Source organism: Bubalus bubalis, chromosome 4 (genome assembly GCF_019923935.1).
Source record: "Bubalus bubalis isolate 160015118507 breed Murrah chromosome 4, NDDB_SH_1, whole genome shotgun sequence".
NCBI classification, from domain to species: domain Eukaryota; kingdom Metazoa; phylum Chordata; class Mammalia; order Artiodactyla; family Bovidae; genus Bubalus; species Bubalus bubalis.
In genome coordinates this window covers 28,523,090-28,540,858 of record NC_059160.1, presented here as the reverse complement: position 1 = coordinate 28,540,858, position 17,769 = coordinate 28,523,090, and the positions used below count along the sequence as shown (strand labels likewise).

General features: G+C 37.3%; 1 protein-coding gene across 1 annotated transcript in view; it reads left to right on the top strand.

The window, feature by feature from the left end:
* PLCZ1 (phospholipase C zeta 1) overlaps window positions 1-17,769 on the top strand; it is a 50,286-nt gene that overhangs the window by 11,779 nt on the left and 20,738 nt on the right. Inside the window, exons 3-7 of the mRNA XM_044941213.2 lie at window positions 627-858; window positions 5,201-5,402; window positions 12,142-12,286; window positions 16,557-16,706; window positions 17,486-17,728. Coding sequence (XP_044797148.2) covers window positions 627-858; window positions 5,201-5,402; window positions 12,142-12,286; window positions 16,557-16,706; window positions 17,486-17,728 — 972 coding nt within the window. The remainder of the gene's footprint in view (window positions 1-626; window positions 859-5,200; window positions 5,403-12,141; window positions 12,287-16,556; window positions 16,707-17,485; window positions 17,729-17,769) is intronic.

Here is a 17,769-nt window from a genome sequence, read left to right as displayed (position 1 = left end):
GCCACCTCCTCTTAATATCGTCTGCTTCTGTTAGGTCCATACATTTTCTGTCCTTTATTGTACCTATCTTTCCATGAAATGTTCCCTTGGTATCTCTAATTTCTTGAAGAGATCTCTAGTCTTTTCGCATTTTATTGTTTTCCTCTATTTCTTTGCATTGATCTCTGAGGAAGGCTTTCTTATCTCTCCTTGCTGTTCTTTGGAACTCTGCATTCAAATGGGTATATGTTCTTATTAGTTATCTATTTTACACATTAAAAAGGAATGTAATTGGGTCATTTGTAGAGATGTGGTTGGACCTAGAGACTGTCATATAGAGTAAAGTAAGTCAGAAAGAGAAAAACAAATATTGTATATTAATGCATATATGTGAAATCCAACCTATTTACAAAGCAGAAGTAGTAATACAAAATAAAGCCACCAGGTTTTAAGTGGTAGTTATCCACTAGTCATTCCCAAACTTTGGCATCATCTCATGCAGTTTTATATATTTATGTAAAATAAGAATCCAATGTAACTTGTTTTCAGGATGAGTTGGTATATATGTTACACAACTACTCTAACATTTTTGTTTTGTGTATTTTTTACTTTTGAAATGTGAGCCCACCAGTAAATTTTTTTAGTAGGATAATGACAGGCTGAAACAAGGAAGAATCACCATAGAAGAATTTAGAACAATTTATCGAATTATTACATACAGAGAAGAAATTATTGAGATTTTCAACACGTATTCTGAAAACCGGAAAATTCTTTTAGAAAAGAACCTGGTCGAATTTTTGATGCGAGAACAGTATACACTTGACTTCAATAAAAGTATTGCTTCTGAGATCATTCAGAAATATGAGCCTATTGAAGAAGGTATGCTTGTACTTCAAAGTTTTATCAAATATTTATATGCAAACTTTTTTATTAATAGAAGTTTTCAAATTCAAACTTGATTGGGTCAGCTTTCTTCTGGGTAATATTATACATTGACAGTTATAATTTTGTAACTTACAGACAGTGTACATACCTTTTAGAAAGCTATGTTGTGTAACCACGACTTTCTTTCATTGTCCAGTTCCTTCCTTTTAACTGTTCCTGTATCTTTCAAGTGTTCAGAGATGAACTTAGGCATGGAAAACAAGATGAGGATCTTATTATTATAAATACCATAATGGAAGAAAGGGTCCTGATATTCATTAATAAGATAAAAACCCAGGTGTAGGCAGTTTTACATTTTTATATATTATTGACAAAATATAGAATATTAAATTAGCTAAATGAAGACAGTTCTAGGGAAGAGATAAAACATTGTAAAATCACTCGTTTCTCTGTTGTTGACACTTAATTGTCTACAACATTTCATAAACATTAAAAGATTTTTGCTTTTCTTTCATTTTCCTATGCACTCATCTGGTTTAAGTCCAATAACCATTTTGGCTAGTGATCTCTTGCATTGTTTTTGATCTTTGTTTCATCTTTAATGGGTAAAGCACTTCGATTTTTTCCATTTATACTTATTTTTAAATAAAATAATAAAGACATAATATAATACAATATTCATATAGTTGCAGAAAAAGCACTATTAAAGCATGCTGTTTAACCCTACAGAGATTAATAGAATAGCTCAGAATATTTATTTAATAAGGGATATATGAAAGTGCAGGGCTTTTCAGGAGGCACTAGTGGTAAAGAACTCACCTGCCAATGCAGGATACAAGAGATGTGAGTTCAGGCCCTGGGTCAGGAAGATCCCCTGGAGGAGAGCATGGCAACCCACCCCAGTATTCTTGCCTGGAGAATCCCATGGACAGAGGAGTCTGGCAGTTTACAGTCCATAGGGTCGCAAGGAGTCAAACAAGATGAAGGGACTTAGCAGACACGCACGCATGTGAAAGCCCGAGTTCTGCCTTTGCAAACTGGTTTATGTCTACCAGTGCTTAACATATGATGATATGGGTTCTAACAAAACAAAACATTCCTTCATGGACTCATACATTCCTGATTTACTGACGTATTTATTTGTGGCAACCAAGCATGTTTCTAGGGCCTGAGGATACAGTGGAGTACGAGGCAAACTAGGTCTTGTATTCCTGATAAGGGTTGGAAGGAGACTGACAATAAATAATTAAACATACAAATAGATAGTTTCAGAGAGTACTATGTACTATGAAAAAAATAAAATAAAATAGAGAGTAGACAACCCACAAGGTCTAGCTCAGGTGAGTATTTAGGAGAGTCCTTCATGGGGAATGTAACATTTGAGCTGAGACAAAAAATGATGAGAAAGAATTAGTCATGTGACAAAATGGGAGAAGGGTCTGACGTCTAGGCAAGGCAAGTGTTGGCCCCGAGGTGGAGAGGCAAGGAACAGGAAGAGGACAGTGTGGTTCGAACCTGGAGAGATAGGCAGGGGTTAAATCATGTTGGTCTCATTGGTCATAAGCTAGATTTTGGCTCATGACTCGGTACCACATAAAGACTTGGAATGCTTCTAAGCATCGTTGTGGTAAGACTGAAGATAGTGCTAGTAGGAGTTTGGTCTCCATTAAAACTTGCAAGTTTGCAGCAAGATAAAGAGCTTGTATCAGAATGTAAAACAAGTACGTCTCTAAGCACATCTGATGAGTCCAGATGCTGAGTCTTTACTTTTTTTTTTCTTTTCCTTCTTCTTTTTTTTTTTAATTTAATTTAATTTTATTTTTTAACTTTACAATATTGTATTGGTTTTGCCATAGCCAGGACATGGAAGCAACCTAGATGTCCATCAGCAGATGAATGGATAAAAAAGCTGTGGTACATATACACAACGGAGTCTTTACTGTCAATTGCAAAGACTTTCCGTAAGAAAGTAGTGAATTGATTTATGTTTTGGTTCAAACTCTTTATATCATTGCCACCTGGAACCAACCAGTTCACAGACATGCACTTTATGGCCCTGTTCCAGTGAAGATTTTTAAAACACGTACTTTGGAATTGTTACCTGCAGATGGTAAATTAAATGGTTGTTGTTTAGTTGCTAAATTGTGTCTGACTCTTTTGCGACCCCATGGACTGTAGCCCGCCAGGCACCTTTGTTCATGGGATTTCCCAGGCAAGAATATTGGAGTGGGTTGCCATTTTCTTCTCCAGGGGATCTGCCCAACCAGGAATCGAACCCAGTCTCCTGCACTGCAGGAGGATTCTTTACAGTTTAAGCCACCAGGAAAGCCCAACTTAAAAGGTACAAAGGCATAGTGGAATGGTGCCACTGACATTTTGGAATTGTGTTTACATTTTAACTATAATATTATACTGTTTATCTATTCCATCTTTTGAGTCTTCCTCTGCTTCCATTCAGATAGTTTTGCACACAGGCAAGACCACTCATTTCATTTACAAGGCTATTGATCACTTTAGAGACTTATTGGGGCCAATTTGAATTATGAACTTATAGTCCCAAATGCTGCTAAGTTTCTCAAGCTTGTCCCACAGTGATATGTGACATGTACCAAATGAAGAGAACCTCTTTTTATTTTAAATATAAAAATTCATCAGATTAACTGTCATCTCAGTCTGGTAGTTTTCAAGGGCATAACATGAGTTTGTTTTCTATTCCATTACCAAAGATATTTACTTAGTTAATAGTTCAAAGAGCTATAAGCCAATCACTGGTAATTGCACTGGGAAAAAGAATAAATTCATGCAAATCATTACAATTATGATATATGAAGCATTTGCCCCATACACTTGCATGTTTCTAATTTGCATAGCTTTGAAATAGAGAGTTTAGTTTGCATCACTATAAACATTTTATGTATTTTTTTCTAGCTTTCATTTTTAAAAGTAAGATTGTAATAGCATTTTGAACGCTGGCTTTTTCGTTTTTATGATGTCATAAATATTTACTTAATGTCACTATGTATTTTTTTCTGATACATTATTTGTAATGGCTGCTTAGTATTGTATCATATTTTGAGATTTAATCTCTTTCCTCCCCTCCCCCCATTTACTTTGCTTTTATAAATAATGCTAGTGTGAGCATTCTTGCACATCAAGCTTTGTCTGAGTCTCTATTTCTGTAATTTAAATTCCTAGAAATAAAATTCTTTGCCAAGGACCACTCTCCAAAGTGAATACTCACACCAGCTTTTAATATGAGGCAAACTGAGTTATCAGCAACAAAAGCAACAGTAACTAACTTTTATAGATCTAATATACAGCACCAGTATGCACGAATGGGTGTTATGATTGCCATCATTCCTAAGACAGGGAGAGGTTAACAGACTCGTCATATATAACAAATAAGTGGATTTAACCCAAGCTGTCTCATTCCAGAGCCAGTGTTCTGCTTAAATAGATAATTTTGGTATATATGATACTGAGCAAAAAAGTTCACAGATCATTTGCTAAAGATAATTATATGCAAATGACTTAGTAATTCGATTCATAGGAATGCACCCAATAGAAACATGTACCTATTTGCACCAAAAGATATATACTGGTTATTTATAGCAGTATAGTTTTGTAAATAGCCCCAAACTGGAAATTATCTAAATGCTTGTCAAGAATAGAATTGATGAATTGTGGTCTATTCACACAATGGAGAGCTATACAAAAATAGGAATAAAAAATATCTGTGTGCCACTATAAGAATCAATTTTATAAATAATGTTGAGCAAAACAAACCAGTCATAAAAAATACATATTGTGTGAGTTCATTTATGTAAAACACAAAAACTAAAGAAAACTAATCTGCTTCTAGAAGCCATACCATTGAATATACTTGGCAGTTGGGGGTTGGGGTTTGGAGGAAAACTAGAAAGTTGGCAGGCGGCAGTCTTCTGGGGTGCTGTCATCTTCTGTTCTTTGACCTTGGTGTTGGTTACATGGACGGTTAACTTGTGGAAATTCATGAATCTACGACATGTGTCCTTTTCTTGTATGTATTTTAATTATTAAAAAAAATTTTTAACAATAGTTCCTTGGTTATCTATTTTAAATATAGTAGTCTTGTATATATTTTTTAAACATTAAAAGAAGAGATGATTAAGTAATATTTAGTCTTGAAAGAACTAAAAATAAAAACCTAAGAAAAATTTGTTTCCAAAGAAACTTAGAATAGATCAGTATTAATTCTAAATGAATACTTTAGAAACATGCTCTGCTACTACATTTAAAGTGAAATGTAATTTTTATACTATTTATGATATTTCTGCATTCTTTTTATTTTTTATAGTTAAACAAGCACACCAGATGTCATTTGAAGGTTTTAGAAGATACATGGATTCATCTGAATGTCTGCTATTTGATAATAAGTATGATCATGTTTACCAAGATATGACTCATCCATTGACTGATTATTTTATTTCAAGTTCACATAATACGTACTTGATATCTGACCAATTGTGGGGACCAAGTGACCTTTGGGGATATATAAGGTATTTCTTTCGATTTTTGAATCCATTACATTTAAAAAATGTTTGAAAGTTCCTAGTGGTTTCTACTCCAGCAAGCTGTAATTCATTATAAAGGAAGGCAATGCGTGTTACAAAAACCATAGGGTAGAGAAATTTTGATTGGTGTATATCTTGAATATCCAACCTTTGGGTGCTTGTATATTTTATTCAATGTATTGTTATCATGCATGTGTGCGTGCATGCTAAGTCACTTCAGTCATGTCCGACTCTGTGTGACGCTATGGACTGCAGCCCGCCAGGCTCCTCTGTCCATGGGATTCTCCAGGCAAGGATACTGGAGTGCATTGCCATGCCCTCCTCTAGGGGATCTTCTTGACCCAGGGATTGAACCTGTGTCTCTTACATCTCCTGCGTTGGCAGGTGGGTTCTTCAACATCAGTGCCACCTGGGAATGCCTTATCATGCACTGCCTTTCTAATCCTGTCTGCCAACCTCCTCTCCCTGCTTATTGGCCCTCTGAAGTTCCTGAACAATTTGGATATTTTGTGTGGGAAAAATATGAAGAAGACTTTTAAAATCTTATTTAGCTATTCAGAGCATCCTGTACTTTAAAGAAAAATATGGTCAAAATTAGTTCTCAGATATCTCCATGCCAAAAGAAATAAAGTAGCATTTACAGATGATAATACATATGTCTATGTCAGCCGACTTACAAAGATTAAAGGCAGTCTATGCTGCACCTTTAATTTTGTTTTCTGCAATGTATCATACTGTGCATACCAATTTAGCCTTCAGCTTTAGTTCAGTCAGTCAGCTGAAGATACAGTGGTGAGCAAGATTTTCAAAGTGGTTACACTCATTTGTTCATGAGAATAGACAGATAATAAAGAGGGAAACAAATCAGTATTTCCAGGGACTGAATCATATGAACTAGGGTAATGTGATAGAAGGTAACTCTGGGGTAAGGGATGCTCCTTTAATTGAAGGTTCAGGAAAGGCTTCTCAAGAGAGTATAGCTGTGGTCTGAGTGATAATAAAGAAGAAGAAGAAGATCTAGTAGGAAGGGAAGAACTAATAATGCTTGGCATGTTTACAAGAGAGAAAGACAGCAAGTGTGGGTCTTGAGTGAATAAATAAATGAGTGAATGGAGAAGGAAGAGAGGTGAATTAGAGGAAATAGGCAAGCTTATGAGGGTCTTGGAGACCATGGAAGAGAGAATGGATTTAATTTGGTTGCATAGGGAAGTCATTGGAGGGCTTTTCCTTAGGGAAATGTCATAATTTATTTTTTACTGTGGAGGAAAGACTGATGGTTGAAGAGTGGAGGTAGAAGATGCTTTGGGAAAATATTGTAGGAGTCCAAGGATGATGGTGATCTAGATGGTTAATTCATGAGGCAGCAGTTGAGATACATGGTTGAATTTGAAATATTTTAGGGAGACAGAGCCAACAAGGTGATTTACCAGGCAGTTTGAAGAGAAGTATGAGGGAAAGAGAGTATCAGGATTTTGGGTCTGATAGCCTAGAATGTGATGACATTATGGGCAGAGATGGTGAAGCCATTGTAGGGTGTGATTCAAAAGCAAAAGTTCCATGATGTCCGTGTTCAGTTGGAGATATCAATTAGTTATCAAAGGGCTAGGCTAGAAGTCAGTTGGGTATATGTGTCTGGGATTTGGAAGAAGTATCCAGTTCAGTTCAGTTCAGTTCAGCTCAGTCACTCAGTTGTTTCCCACTATTTGCCACCCCATGAATTGCAGCATGCCAGGCCTCCCTGTCCATCACCAACTCCTGGAGTTCACTCAGACTCATGTCCATCGGAGTCCTTGATGCCATCCAGCCATCTCATCCTCTCTGTCATCCCCTTTTCCTCCTGCCCCCAATCTCTCCCAGCATCAGAGTCTTTTCCAATGAGTCAACTCTTTGCATGAGGTGGCCAAAGTACTGCAGTTTCAGCTTTAGCATCGTTCCTTCCAAAGAACACCCAAGACTGATCTTTAGAATGGACTGGTTGGATCTCCTTGCAGTCCAAGGGACTCTCAAGAGTCTTCTCCAACAACACAGTTCAAAAGCATCAATTCTTCAGTGCTCAGCTTTCTTCACAGTCCAACTCTCACATCCATACATGACCGCTGTAAAAACCATAGCCTTGACTAGACAGACCTTTGTTGGCAAAGTAATGTTTCTGCTTTTGAATATGCTATCTAGGTTGGTCATAACTTTCCTTCCAAAGAGTAAGCGTCTTTTAATTTCATGGCTGAAGTCACCATCTGCAGTGACGTTAGAGCCCCCCCCAAATTAAATTCTGACACTGTTTCCACTGTTTCCCCATCTACTTGCCATGAAGTGATGGGTCCAGATGCCATGATCTTCGTTTTCTGAATGTTGAGCTTTAAGCCAGCTTTTTCCACTCTCCTCTTTCACTTTCATCAAGAAGCTTTTTAGTTCCTCTTCACTTTCTGCCATAAGGGTGGTGTCATCTGCATATCTGAGGTTATTGATATTTCTCCCAGCAATCTTGATTCCAGCTTGTGTTTCTTCCAGCCCAGCATTTCTCATGATGTACTCTGCATATATGTTCAATAAGCAGGGTGACAATATACAGACTTGACGAATTCCTTTTCCTATTTGGAACAACAACCAGTCTGTTGTTCCATGTCCAGTTCTAACTGTTGCTTCCTGACCTGCATATAGGTTTCTCAAGAGGCAGATCAGGTGGTCTGGTATTCCCATCTCTTTCAGAATTTTCCACAGTTTATTGTGATCCACACTCTCAAAGGCTTTGGCATAGTCAATAAAGCAGAAATAGATGCTTTTCTGGAACTCTCTTGCTTTTTTGATGATCCAGCAGATGTTGGCAATTTGATCTCTGGTTCCTCTGCCTTTTCTAAAACCAGCTTGAACATCTGGAAGTTCACAGTTCACATACTGCTGAAGCCTGGCTTGGAGAATTTTGAGCATTACTTTACTAGCATGTGAGATGAGTGCAATTGTGCGGTAGTTTGAGCATTCTTTGGCATTGCCTTTCTTTGGGATTGGAATGAAAACTGACCTTTTCCAGTCCTGTGGTCACTGCTGAGTTTTCCTTATTTGCTGGCATATTGAGTGAAGCACTTTCACTGCATCATCTTTCAGAATTTGAACTAGCTCCACTGGAATTCCATCACCTCCGCTAGCTTTGTTTGTAGTGATGCTTTCTAAGGCCCACTTGACTTCATATTCCAGGATGTCTGGCTCTATGTGAGTGATCACACCATTGTGATTATCTTGGTTGTGAGGATCTTTTTTGTACAGTTTTTCTGTGTATTCTTGCCACCTCTTCTTATAGCTTCTGCTTCTGTTAGGTCCATACCATTTCTGTCCTTTATCGAGGCCATCTTTGCACTAAATGTTCCCTTGGTATCTCTCATTTTCTTGACGAGGTCTCTAGTCTTTCCCATTCTATTGTTTTCCTCTATTTCTTTGCATTGATTGCTGAAGAAGGCTTTCTTATCTCTCCTTGCTATTCTTTGGAACTCTGCATTCAGATGTTTATATCTTTCCTTTTCTCCTTTGCTTTTCACTTCTCTTCTTTTCACAGCTATTTGTAAGGCCTCCCCAGACAGCTGTTTTGCCTTTTTGCATTTCTTTTGGGGGTGGTCTTGATCCCTGACTCTTGTACATTGTCACGAACCTCCATCTATAGTTCTTCAGGTACTCTATCGGATCTAATACCTTGAATCTATTTCTCCCTTCCACTGTAAGGGATTTGATTTGGATCAAAGGTGAATAGTTTAGTGGTTTTCCCTACTTTCTTCAATTTAAGTCTGAATTTGGCAGTAAGGAGTTCATGATCTGAGTAACAGTCAGCTCCCAGTCTTGTTTTTGCTGACTGTATAGAGCTTCTCCATCTTTGGCTGCAAAGAATATAATCAATCTGATTTCAGTGTTGACCATCTGGTGATGTCCATGTGTAGAGTCTTCTCTTGTGTTGTTGGAAGAGGGTGTTTGCTATGACCAGTGTGTTCTCTTGGCAAAACTCTATTAGCCTTTGCCCAGCTTCATTCTCTATTCCAAGGCCAAATTTACCTGTTACTCCAGGTGTTTCTTAACTTCCTACTTTTGCATTCCAGTCCTCTATAATGAAAAGGACATCTCTTTTGGGTGTTAGTTCTAAAAGGTCTTGTAGGTCTTCATAGAACCGTTCAACTTCAGCTTCTTCAGCATTACTGGTTGGGGCATAGACTTGGATTACTGTGATATTGAATGGTTTGCCTTGGAAATGAACAGAGATCATTCTGTCATTTTTGAGATTGCATCCAGGTACTGCATTTCGGACTCTTTTGTTGACCATGATGGCTACTCCATTTCTTTTAAGGGATTCCTGCCTGCAGTAGTAGATTATAATGGTCATCTGAGTTAAATTCACTCATTCCAGTCCATTTTTGTTTGCTGATTCCTAGAAAGTCGACATTCACTCTTGCCATCTCCTGTTTGACCACTTCCAATTTGCCTTGATTCATGGACCTGACATTCCAGGTTCCTATGCAATATTGCTCTTTACAGCATCGGACCTTGCTTCTTTCACCAGTCACATCCCGAACTGGGTATTGTTTTTGCTTTGGCTCCATCCCTTCATTCTTTCTGGAGTTATTTGTCCACTGATCTCCAGTAGCATATTGGGCACCTACTGACCTGGGGAGTTCCTCTTTCAGTATCCTATCATTTTGCCTTTTCATACTGTTCATGGGGTTCTCAAGGCAAGAATACTGAAGTGATTTGCCATTCCCTTCTCCGGTGGACCACATTCTGTCAGACCTCTCCACCATGCCCGACCATCTTGGGTGGCCCCCCAGGGCATGGCTTAGTTTCACTGAGTTAGACAAGGCTGTGGTCCTAGTGTGATTAGATTGACTAGTTCTGTGATTATGGTTTCAGTGTGTCTGCCCTCTGATGCCCTCTTACAACACCTACTGTCTTACTGGGTTTCTCTTACCTTGGACACAGAGTATCTCTTCATGGCTGCTCCAGCAAAGCTTAGCTGCTGTTCCTTACCTTGGATGAAGGGTATTTCCTCACCACCACCCTCCTGACTTTAAGAAGTATCCAGGTTGGAAAAATAATCTTGGAAACCCTTGGCATATAGATGCCATTCAAAGCTATGTGATTAGGTGATGTTACTTAGGAAAAATCATAGAAAAGATATCTTATAATCCCATGATAACATCAAACTCACAAATTAATATTGCTTCTATAATTTAAAATCTAAGTAAATACATAAATCCACAAATTCAGAAATATACCCACTTAAAATCCTGTAAGGATAAGTCCATTCATAGCTCTACAGAAATTTCTGTTCATACCTCATTATATTTTTTTGAGAGAAAATACCTTTTCAACAGGTTGATTTAGAAATACAGAAATTTAATTTTAAATTTTGATAAAATGTTCTACCCCTGTGAACATTTAAAGTTAACTTTAATTATATTTCTTCCTCTATTTCCTTACCCACTTATGAGGGTTACAGTTTGATAAAAGTCTTCAAAATTTCTCTACTTGTGAGAGGCGGTGTAGAGTGATGTTTACCTATTAATATTTAAGTTTCTGTTGTTGATCTTTCCTCCCAGTCCCTCATTTGTTAATTACCTGATGGGTATAACATTTTTTATGTCTCAGTTTCCTCCTCTTTAAAAGAGAAAAACCAATATTAACTGCACTAAAGATTTTAATTCATGAACCACCCCCCTTAGATTTATTTAAGTGGAGAATTTCTTTATTGAGTGAGAAATTTTTCATGATTCATTCCCATGTTTCATTGTTCAATCATTTCACTCAGTGTGAGACAGTGAAAAGTCGCCTCCATACCACCACGGAAAGAGAGCTTTCTTTTACGAGCTTCTGAGTAAAGGGTTTGGCAAGACACAGTGCAATCCCCTCATTTTTTGCTGGGGACCAAACCATGTAGTTAAAATAAGAGCTAAAAGTTGGCTTGATCATGGATAAAGTTAAACCTATCTTTATGACCAAGCTAGATAGCATATTGAAAAGCAGAGACATTACTTTGCCAACAAAGGTCCGTCTAGTCAAGGCTATGGTTTTTCCAGTGGTCACGTGTGGGTGTGAGAGTTGGACTGTGAAGAAAGCTGAGCGCTGAAGAATTGATGCTTTTGAACTGTGTTGTTGGAGAAGACTCTTGAGGGTCCCTTGGACTGCAAAGAGATCCAACCAGTCCATCCTAAAGGAGATCAGCCCTGGGATTTCTTTGGAAGGAATGATGCTAAAGCTGAAACTGCAGTACTTTGACCACCTCATGCGAAGAGTTGACTCATTGGAAAAGACTCTGATGCTGGGAGGGATTGGGGGCAGGAGACGACAGAGGATGAGATGGCTGGAAGGCATCAATGACTCGATGGACGTGAATTTGAGTGAACTCTGGGAGTTGGTGATGGACAGGGAGGCCTGGTGTGCTGCAATTCATGGGATTGCAAAGAGATGGACACGACTGAGCGACTGAAGTGAACTGAACTGAGAGATTGTAGCGAGAAGCAATATTCTTAAGTTTGTCCTCCATGAAAAAAATTTTTTCTATAAAACCACAGAGGGTTTTGATCTACTAGTAAGCAATATGACCCAGGTAGTATATGGTTAAAAATGAAAGTTAAATTCACTCAGTTGTGTCCGATTCTTTGCAACCCCATGCACTGTATAGTCCATGGAATATGGTTAAAGGTTTAACCTAGAGTCCAGGAGTGACAATTTTATTTTGTTTAAATTTTACTAGTGCCCTTGTGAAAGGATGCCGCTGCCTGGAAATTGACTGCTGGGATGGATCACAAAATGAACCTGTTGTATACCATGGCTATACATTCACCAGCAAGCTTCTGTTTAAAACTGTTATCCAAGCTATAAACAAATACGCATTCTTAGTATGTACATGCCTTTGTTAAGTCACAGTTATTTAAACATAAGATAATTTGTTTCAAAATCCTATAATGCTTGGCCTTAGTTTAGATCAGTGACATTTCAACTGTCGGTTATGATCCATTAGTTGGCAGCAAAATCCATGTAGTATGTATCATTATGCGTGTATGCTCAGTCATATCCGACCCTTTGTGACCCCATGGACTGTATGCCCATCAGGTGGGATTTTCATGGCAGGAATGCTGGAGTGGGTTACCATTTCCTTCTCCAGGGAGTATATCATTAAAGGTAGATTTATTATAACAGATCTCAAGTAGGAAGGTACATGTAGTTTCAAGGAACTTTTTGTTTAATTATGTAATTATATTATATGTGTGTATATGTATGCATGCATGTGTATTATGTCTTAATGTAAATTATATTTCTTACCACGAGTTATGGCCAAAAAGTTTAAGAAATACTGTTCTATGTAATAGTAAATATTTTACCAACATTCAGATATTTTACTTTCAGGACACAAATGTAAAAAATGTATTATCTCAACTTTTGGCATATTTTATACTATGATGGCAGGTATTTATACAGAAAAGAATGTTTAAAAGTTTACTTTGGATTTAAAAATTATTATTAAATTTATTAAGTTAAAGATTCAAAGATCTATTTCTTTCTTTCTAAAGCTTCTAATTCGGTTTAAAAATACTCATCTGTAAATTGAGCAGGTTTTAATAGTCACTGAATTTTGAGTAATACTTGATCTCATTGACAAGCTTGGTTAATTGAGCACCTTCAGACATTTTAAATTGTGTTTTTAAACTTAGAATATTTGATTTCTTTCTTAAGTACTTCAATTGTAGTGTAATTGAAGAGATTTAACAAAATCTAAGTACTTAATGTCTATTTAATAAATTAAACTTACAAAGTTGAAAAACCTAAAGTTCTCCTAGCTTGGTCAATGTTTTATCTGTAAACAGAAGCCTAACTTAAAATCACATACTTAGATTCATTGTCCATTATTTATTAGAGTATAAAATACTAAATATTCATAAAATGTTTTAAAATTTATCATAATATAAAACCTTAATATACGGCATTGATTCTCTTAAACATCTAATTTCTGATGTTTAAATTTATCCAAACTTCTCCTTTAAATTTTATACCAGTGTAGACAACTTCCTATTTGACATTTCCACTTGCATGTTTAATAGCTATAGTTAACATGTTTCAGCTTGAGCTCCAGATCATATCCCTCTTTTTCCTAGTCCCACTTTTCCTATGGTCTTTTCCATCTCACTTAATGACAACTGTGTTTGCCCTAAATCATTATTGTCCACTTTAATGTTCCCTTCTTTTCTCTCTAAATCCTCTATATATTCTTCAGCAAATCCTCCTGGCTCTACTTTCCAAATGTACACTAAATTTAATCCCTTTCCCCCATTCTCACTGTCAATCTCCTGGTCAACCACCATCACCTCTGACTTGCATTACTGCAATGGCTTCTTATCCAGGGTCTCTGCTTCTCTCCCTCCTCTTCTGCAGTTTCATCTTAATATAGCAGAGTGACTTTTTGATAAGTCCAATCATGGCATTCCCCTTTTCAAACTCTTTAATTCCACTCAAAATAAAAGTTAAAATCTGTACCATGACTCCCAAGGCCCTACATGACCTGTTTACCATTACCTCCCTGACGTCTTCTCCTCCTCTCTCCCTTGTTCATGTGGCCATTCTGGCCTCCTTACCTCTTTTCAGACCCATCTCAAAGCCTTTGCACTTGCTATTCCCTTCATCTGAAATACTCTTCCCAAATATTTTTGTACCAAACTCTCCCACTTCATTCAGGGCGTATAACTGAGGGAATAAAAGGAAATAGAGACAGTCTGAAAATTCAAAGGCCTTGCAAGGATGGACAGATATCTACAACTTCTAAGACTCCAAAGAGTATGTGATGGAATGAAAAAAAAAAAAAAAAAAAGGCTTTCAACAGACTCAATGAAATTTCTCAGTTGGACGCAGTGACACAGTTTTGCAGGAAAGATTAGACTGAAGTTTGGACTTTCTACTCAACATAGTTGCCATTAACTTGGGGATAAGAGAGAGATGAAATAAAATACACTTGATATCTATGGCCCAGAAAGAACTTTGAGTATAGGCACCAGCACATGTGACTTACTAGAAACAAGCATATATGAAATTGTGGTTTTGGAGGGCATTAGAATGCTAAAAACAAAAGATAAGTCTGACTTGTTAGGGGAACCTTAAAACCACCCTTAGTCAGAAAGCGAGCTGCGAGAGTTGTTTGGCTTTAAGAAAAGCCAACTCCTCAGTTCATACTTCAGATATGGCCAAGGAGGATAAAGACAAGATGATCTTCCCAGAGGATGGAACAAAGACCACAGAAGACAATGATCTCTTCCCAGTGAGTGAAGTCAGGGCCTAATTGAGAAATCCATTTTCTAGGCCTTCATTTTGCCTAAACTCAAAATCACTTATTATATTGGGGAAAAAATTTATACTCTTCTCTTGATATTAGACATAAGTTTATATATGTATAAATGAAAATGAAAGAATTAGTTTTTCAGTTGTATCCAACTCTTTGTGACCCCGTGGACTGTAGCCCAGCAGGCTTCTCTGTCCGAGGAATTCTCCAGGCAAGAATACTGGGATGGGTTGCCATTCCTTTCTCCAGGGAATCTTCCTGACCCAGGGATTGAACTTGGGTCTCCACAGGCAGATTCTTTACTGTCTGAGCCACCAGGGAAGCCCTATAAATGTATGTGGGTATTTACAAGAAGATCATTTTGTAGGCTGAATAAGAGCCCCAAAGATACTAGATTCTAATTCCTGGAACCTGTAGATGTTATTTTATTTGTTAAAAGGATCTTTGCAGATGTGATAAGTTAAGAATCTTGAGATGAGACACCACTCTGAATTATCTGGACGGGTCCTAAATGCCAGTATCATATCCTTATTCATGGGAGGCAGAGGGAGATTTGACACACAACAGAGGAAGAGGCAATGCAAAGATGAGGGGCAGACACTGGAGTGATATGACCACAAGCCAAGAAATGTTGGCCACCACCAGAAGCTGGAAGAGGCAGGGACCAGATCTCCCCTAGAACCTGCTGACATCTTCATTTTAGCCTGTGAAACTGATTTCAAAATCTCGGCCTCCACAATTATGAAAAGATAAATATCTGTTGTTTCATGCCACCTAATTTATAATAATTTGTTACAGCAGCCATAAGAAATTAATAGACTCAGACTTAATGTGGTATGCTATATGCAATATGACATATGACATATATATCAAAGGTCTATAATAATTCAGCAGACCTTGAAATTCCTTTTCCTGTTACTGTAAATTGGCAAATGTGCCCTGAAAATTGTATGTGTAAAGAAAGAAAATAGTTTTGAATAAGATCTCCAAATGAGTGATATTCACTATTTTGTGGCAAATTTAAAAGTTACAGTGGTGGAAAATACCTTTGTAGAGTCACTTTTAACCCACTCTAGTATTCTTGCCTAGAGATTCCCATGGACAGAGGAGCCTGGTGGGCTAGAATCCACAGAGTCACAAAGAATAGACATGACTGACGTGACTTAGCATACACACACACACACACACACACACACACACACACACACACAAAGTCATTTTTACTTACTAGATATTCTTTCTTATTTAAAACCTGGAAATATCTTTATCTTTGTTTCTAATTATAATGCAATGAATTTCGATTATAGAATTTAAAATAGAAAAAAGTAGAACATTAACATTTTCTCTAACATATCAGTGTTAAAGATTTTCCTAAAAATATTGAAACATATATATGTACTTTATAAAGTAAAAATGTAGAATCTTACTTTTTGGCAACTTGTTTTTCTTCATAAGACTGGATCATAGATGCTGTATATCTATAGCAGTGTATATAGCTCTACTTCCTTTGTGACAGATCTTTATCATTTCTTTATATGAATATGCTATAATTTATTTTTAAAAATTGGGAGTTTTAACAAATTTATTTAAACTGTTGGGAGTTTCAGTTTTTTCCCCCATATTTTAAGTACAACTAGGACTAATTTACCTTTATATACAGATTTAATGTTCCCTGTTTTGTCAGACTCAAAAGTATTTTCAGTTTAAAGAATAGGTAATTATTTTGCTAAGATACTGAACATTAGAAGTTGGTTTTAAAATCAATTAAGTACTTCTATTAATTGCATTAAAGTTATTGAAGAGTTTTGATTATTAACTGTGGTAATGGTTAATTTTTTTAGGCATCTGAGTACCCAGTGGTGCTCTCTTTAGAAAATCACTGCTCCCCTTCCCAACAAGAAGTGATGGCTGACAGTTTGCTCGCTACTTTTGGGGATGCCTTGCTGTCATATACGCTTGATAATTTTTCAGACAGACTACCTTCACCAGAGGTAATATTTTGTCTGAGAAGCTTAGGCTAAGAAAAAGCCTGCTGCTATTATATTGGCCAATGAAACTGAGCTAGAGATCAATGAAAAATGCTTAGTTTTAATTATAGTGGTGTATCTTTGCAGTGTTCCTAGGAAATAGCTTGTGAGCATTTAGGTGAATATATTTTGATAAAAAGGATAGTGGCATTGAAACATATAAAATATCATGTATGAAACGAGTTGCCAGTCCAGGTTTGATGCACGATACTGGATGCTTGGGGCTAGTGCACTGGGACGACCCAGAGGGACGGTATGGGGAGGGAGGAGGGAGGAGGGTTCAGGGTGGGGAACACATGTATACCTGTGGCGGATTCATTTTGATATTTGGCAAAACTAATACAATTATGTAAAGTTTAAAAAAAAAAAAAAAAGGGTAGTCTAGTGTAGCTCAGTCGTGTCTGACCCTTTGCGACCCTATGGACTGTAGCCCACCAGGCTCCTCTGTCCATGGGATTTTCCAGGTAAGAATACTGGAGTGGATAGCCATTCCCTTCTGCAGGGAATCTGCCTGAACCAGGGTTCAAACCCAGGTCTCCTTCATTTCAGGCAGATTCTTTGCCTCTGATCCACCAGGTAGATCCCTTGGTTTCTATTAGGTTTTTAGGAATATGGAAAAAGGAGTTACATATATTACTACTGTGGGCAAATTGAAAGTATGATGAAAGACTTTTCAATGACCATGACAAGTACAAATTTACCTGTACATGTATAATGGTATCTCTTTCAAATTGTTTCTGTAGGCATTAAAATTCAAAATATTAGTTAGAAACAAGAAAATAGGAACCTTACATGAAACCCTTGAAAGGAAAGGTTCTGATATGCATGGGAAGGTAGAGGAATTTGAAGAGGAGGAGGAGATAGAACAAGAGGAGGATGGAAGTGGTGCCAAAGAACCAGAACCAGTGGGTGATTTTCAAGATGATTTGGCAAAGGAAGAACAGTCGAAACGGGTGGTCGGGATCCCACTCTTCAGGAAAAAGAAGGTGAGGCAACGTTTTGTGAAAAATCTTACAAGTGATTGAAA